The sequence below is a fragment of the Halyomorpha halys genome, unplaced genomic scaffold, assembly GCF_000696795.3.
Source record: "Halyomorpha halys isolate HHAL.00 unplaced genomic scaffold, Hhal_1.1 Scaffold6839.1, whole genome shotgun sequence".
NCBI classification, from domain to species: domain Eukaryota; kingdom Metazoa; phylum Arthropoda; class Insecta; order Hemiptera; family Pentatomidae; genus Halyomorpha; species Halyomorpha halys.
In genome coordinates this window covers 1,926-7,939 of record NW_027112148.1, presented here as the reverse complement: position 1 = coordinate 7,939, position 6,014 = coordinate 1,926, and the positions used below count along the sequence as shown (strand labels likewise).

Below are 6,014 nucleotides of genomic sequence, written 5' to 3'. Positions count from 1 at the left end.
AAGTAGTGTCTAAAAAACTGAAAAATTAAATAAATAAAGGTTACCCAAATAATAGTCCTTTTTTTAATTTAATAATAGGCTATTGATCTATGAATCGAGAAGTAACTTTGCTTCATGTTTTATATATATTTTTGGTTTAATTTCAGAACAGAGATATTATTGGTGTTGCTGAAACTGGTTCAGGAAAGACACTTGCCTTTTTAGTTCCTTTACTAATGTGGATTCAATCACTGCCGAAGATTGAAAGGCTGGAGGATGCAGATCAGGTATGAGACGTGTATATTTTGTAATAATTTTTTATTTTAAGTTACAGGAAATGTGATTAATGCTATTGAATCAATTATGTTCTTAATGGTTTTGAATCAATTATGTTAATTTATTTTGTTTAAGTAGACATATTTCTCTTGCAATCATTAGTATAATTAAAATTGTTTTCACAATCTTTTAAAAATGTTATATAAAACTTATATATGTTCAGAATCAACTTTAAAATATCCCTGATAGTTATAGTATAATCTATTTATGTAATATTACCTTTTCAGGGACCTTATGCTATTATCCTAGCTCCTACGAGAGAGTTGGCTCAGCAAATAGAGGAAGAAACTAACAAATTTGGAGGGCCATTGGGAATCCGAACAGTAGTTGTTGTAGGTGGTCTTTCTCGAGAAGAGCAAGGGTTCAGACTTCGACTAGGTTGTGAGGTAGGTAGTCAGATTACTTTCACGTTTTTACCCTCCTATATACATGACATAAGATAACAACACTATCACATACAGCGGTCTGAGAGATCAAATTTGAAGAAAAAAAAAATACTTTCAGTACTTATTTAAACTTCACTAAAGTGTAGGAAAGTAGTAAATATTAGCTATTAAAATTTTATTGTTTTCATTTAATCAAATTTTGTTTTCATCAATTATAAATATCAGTAACAAACCTTCATTTGTATTTTGTATTTAATGTTTATTAATTTTTTAAGTCCCTTAAAAGCTTTTAAAATTGAAACAAGTTACTTGTTTTATCATTAACTAATTGTATTAATCAATAGTATGAGGTCTTGGTTTTTGTTCTCAATTATCAAAAAAAAAAAAAAATAGTTTTCTGTACTTAATATCAGGGATATATATAGATATATATACAAAAGTGGTTATATGTTTATATTATTACATACATTAAGTTCTTTTTTCTACAAGTGTCTGAAGGAAAAAAAAATTGACTTCTAGATTTAGAAAATCAATGGCTTATTAATTTTTATCTGAAAAAAGTATAATTAACCCTTTTCTGTGGCATGAGATAGTGCCCTGAATCTGTCCAAAAAGATCTATGTTATATTTTTGTTATTCGCATTTAAGTTTAAATTCATTACAATTTATGGTTGTTTGTTTAGTTAAAAATGTTACAAACAAATCATGGGCTGGAATAACATTTTATGTTACAATTTTCAAATTGTGCAAAACTGGCCAAATGTCTGACTCTTATTACATTTGATCAGTTATCTCTTTTGAGTTATATACTATGTTATTTAAATATTTTTAACAATATTGTAATTGAATATTAAATTATACTATTGTTCAAGTAATAGTTTAATTTTCATAAATAAAAAAAAATATATATATATATTCCAGTCTATGATTCAATTCTTGAAATTAATAAATTTGCTTTATAAAAAAAAAAGTTGTTTTAATTTAATTTCAATCCATATTAAAACACTTTTTTAGCCAAAATTTTTAACTAAAGAAGAACGTGCTGCTGAGGCTATTAGAAGAAGGAAAGAAGAAGTTGATGCCCAAAGGAAGGTGTTGGATGAACAAAAAAAGCGCTTTGAGGCATTTAGGGCTCCAGAAATTCCAGAAAGTAGGTCAAGAGATCATGACAGGTACTGTAATTAATTTCTAATAGGGTTCTTTGTTCTATATTATGTATTTTTCATTTGTATGCTTATTTAATTACTATTAAATGTTTTAAAGAACTTGTGATGACTCTTAATTTATTGTTTTTATTGATTTAAATGGAGATTTCTTCTCAAACAAAACTAAACAACTCCTACACCCAATCAGATTATTATCTTATTTGCCTATTGACTTATAAATTGATCTACGGACATTTTTTTCCCGCTTAACTATTAATGTCCTTCTCTTAGTGCAATGCACTGCTTCAATGATATTGTTTCGAGTATTCCCTTTAAGTCATTTTGTTGTATTATTCCCTTATGATATTTTGAAAAATTAGTAATTAATAATATTTAATAACTTTTCCAAAATTTTAAAGTATATTATTTAAATGGAATTATATGGGTCAAAGTGATAATCATATCAAGACTTTTAGAAGGTGGTTGAAAAATTGGTAGACACGCTATAATATGTTATGAAATATGAGTGATCCTTAGGATTGGGAAAAAATCCGAAACATGATGTTATGATATAGGTGTATGTTTTAATTAAAGTCATAATTAGGTAGGTCTGAATTTTTGTATCCTATTAATGGTATTTAATAACATGTAAAATTTGAAATAATACTATTTAAAAATATAAATCAGTTGTTTCTGGGGAATACTTGAATGCGTCTTATAAACTTATCATGTAATATTTTCCATGGTTTTCTTCTGAAAATGTCTTTAAATAGCTCCATTCCAGGTCCATCTAATATTTGAAATGAAACTCACGATCATCCTCTTAGTCTTCTTATAACTTATGCATTGTGGTGGTGAATAATTTTTTTTTTAATTAGCATAATATACTTCTGCTAGTACCCATGTACTAATGATCTTCAAACTGCCTCATTTATATGTATCTTACTGATTAATCTAAAAGGAAGCTTTATTAATTTAAACATGATGCAATGAAACTGGAAAAGTCTTTTTGAGTTTTTTATATGCATATCGGAGTTATTTCTCTCTATAATGTCAGATGATTCACAAGAAATTTTTGGTAATGTAACTATTAAAAATTTGGTTCCTTTTTAATTAAAATGCCTTTTTATGGTCTGTTAAGGAGGGAAAGAAATCGTGAAGCAAGAGTAGAAGACAAGGAGAGCGTAAAGGACAAAGAAAAAGAAAATGAAGCAATAAAAGAACGATATTTAGGTTTGATTAAAAAAAAACGAAGAGTACGAAGATTGAATGATAGAAAGTTTGTTTTCGACTGGGACACAACCGAGGATACATCAGTTGACTACAACCCCCTTTATAAAGAAAGGCATCAGGTAGTATGATAAGCATAATAATTTTTCACAATTCTTGAGGATTGTGAAAATGCCTTATTATTTATAACAGTTACTTCATGTTTGTTAATTTCTTTATAGGTTCAGTTCTTTGGCCGAGGGAATGTTGCCGGTATTGATATAAAAGCCCAGAAAAGAGATCAATCTAAATTCTATGGAGACCTATTGGAAAAAAGGAGAACAGAAGCTGAGAAAGAACAAGAAAAGTAAGTTATAGTAAGGTGGCACTCTGCTTCAGTTATTTGAAAATTTTGGATGGTTGCCAATTTATTGTGGAAGTTTGTTTGTATTAGATTTGTGATTACTTAATGACCAGTTTCGTGTCCTGTTTATTTTTTTGTTGGTAGGGACATGTCTATCCTATAGCAGCTTAAGGAACACCCTATCTCATGGGGGGGGGGGGGAGATATTATCTTTTCCTAGATTTTGAAGCCTCAAGCTTGAAGCAGTTGGCTATTTTGCAGTTTTTGTTTGTCTTTACAGAGAGTGTTTCTGAGCAGAAATAAGAAAACTTAAATGAAAAGGGGTGTTTATTTATTATCTCATTGACCATAATTTCTGTTATGGATTATAACTTACCCTATTTTATTACTGATTTAATTTAATCGTAGCTCTCAACTTCTTCATTCATCACTCTCCAAATAATGTAAAAACCCCAACAGATCCTAAATTCGCTCATAAACTCAGTTGATATTGAGGCCTACATTTGCATTGCTAACAGCAGTTAATGGAACAAGGTCATACTCAAAAACAGAACATACAGTCAACAGGTTAATACATAGTAACCAAAAGAGAAACATGTTTTTGGCATATGTATAAAATTCCTCTGATTAGTGGAACATTTCATCTGAGAGACAGATATGAAATTTTCTGCATCTTGGAATACGATCTAACTAGGGGGTATATAAGAGGGATGATGAGGAGTACCAACTGGGAGGTGGAAGTCGAAATTCGTTCTTGTATGGAAAGACCCATTTGAAAGGAGGGTCATGGTTTACAAAAATGAAATTATATCTGCAGAGATGTTTTCTAACAATGATATTCTCTGACCTTAACCATCAACAATCAATTGAAGTACACGTGTCTGGATAACCTCCTTCGAAGAGCAAAGGAACCCCTGTTACAAAAAGATTGTTTTTATACCCATTTCACAAGCAGTGTTCCCATCTACAGGTTAAGCTTATTATTTTGGTTCTACCTAGAATTTGTCCAGAAATTCAGTAAAATTAAAGATGAAAGGAATATGGTCCGGGTGCGGTCAAGAAAAACTCAAATAGTAGAAATATACTAATTTAATCATTTTAGTTTTGACTGCCGTCAAAATAGCCCTGAAGAAGCCCTGCAACGTGGGGCGAAACGTTGGCTCATTAAATTAGTATGTTTTTACTATTTGAGTTTTTCTTGACCGCACCCGGACCATATTCCTTTCATCTTCACACACGGTCAATCAATAATCTTCCAGTAAAATTAAAGATGTTTTAAAAATTTTATTATTAAACCTATCAAAACTTATAAAACTTATTTAGACTAAATAAAATGTCATCAATGTTGTAATAAGTATCTTCATCTTACTGCTAATGATCTTTTCAGAGTCCGTTTAAAGAAAGTCAAGAAAAAAGAAGACAAACAAAAATGGGATGATCGGCATTGGTCTGAAAAAGATCTTAATGAAATGACAGAAAGAGACTGGAGAATATTTAGAGAAGATTATAATATTACAATAAAAGGTAAGCCAATAAGTATTTTCAAATGTATATTAAATAAATGTATCTAGTTTGAACATTGTATTAAAATATGTAATGAAAAAAAATAGTTTTCTGTACTTAATATCAGGGATTTATAAATTTCTTGAAAATCTGTTTGTAAATTATTGTAGATAGAAAATAATTCACATCAAAACTTAAATGTGATCTATATCATCGAAGTCAGCTTGCTTTTCTATAAATTGAAATTTTGTTTGTATAAAAGAATTTTTATAGTATTTTTATTTATTTTTTTTTTTTAATTTTAATCTAGCTTGGCATTTTCTAATTAATTTTATTAATCTCAATGTAGGAGGAAGAATTCCAGATCCTATTAGAAATTGGAAGGAAGTCAACTTCTCTCCCGAAATTATGGAAATTGTTGATAAAGTTGGGTACAAAGATCCAACTCCTATCCAGCGGCAAGCTATTCCGATTGGACTCCAGGTACTTATTTTATCTTAATTTTATACATATATTTATATCTTATTATTGGTTATTTTTATAGCTACCTATATAAATTAGTTTTTTGTTATTCTTAGAATTTTAGTTTACACCAAAGAATAAGCTTTCTTAAATGGTATATGGTCCGGGTGCAGTCAAATAAAACTCAAATAGTACACCCATTTACTATATTAGTTTTATTTGACTGCACCCAGACCATATTCCATTCATTGATACACATGGTCAATCAGCAATCTTCCAGTAAGCTTTCTTATATTTGTCTGATTACAACTTATTGTGGCAGATGATGTATTAAACGTTATTTTGTTACTTTTTATGCAACAATTTATGTAAAATTACTCTTGTAATCTTTATTAGGCTACTACCGAATTGTATATTTGATGGTATGTGGTTTTACAGTTTTAACATGTATGATGTTTGGTTATTATTATTAAAATCTTGAAGAAGTTTGTCGGGGGGTGCGGTCAGCAAAGAACAACATAAATAAACAAAACAATATTTATTTATTTTATGCCGACGTTTCGACCTGAGTTTCAGGTCTTCATCAGGGCTACAGAACAAAAGAGATAACAACATTTAGAGTAACATACA

General features: G+C 29.3%; 2 protein-coding genes across 2 annotated transcripts in view; both read left to right on the top strand.

Moving 5' to 3' along the window:
• Positions 1-146: 146 nt before the first annotated feature.
• Positions 147-1,420, top strand: LOC136796435 (probable ATP-dependent RNA helicase DDX23; the record flags this gene model as incomplete). The annotated part of the gene is made up of 3 exons (XM_067050175.1): positions 147-266; positions 543-701; positions 1,385-1,420. Coding segments are annotated over 3 exons (315 nt in total), but the record flags the coding sequence as incomplete, so codon positions are not given.
• A 295-nt stretch (positions 1,421-1,715) lies between these two features.
• LOC106691994 (probable ATP-dependent RNA helicase DDX23) overlaps positions 1,716-6,014 on the top strand; it is a gene marked incomplete at its 5' end in the record, with an annotated part of 6,026 nt that continues 1,727 nt past the window's right edge. The window contains 5 exon segments of the mRNA XM_067050174.1: positions 1,716-1,873; positions 2,988-3,198; positions 3,298-3,422; positions 4,807-4,943; positions 5,272-5,405. Of these exon segments, the coding sequence (XP_066906275.1) occupies positions 1,716-1,873; positions 2,988-3,198; positions 3,298-3,422; positions 4,807-4,943; positions 5,272-5,405 (765 nt within the window).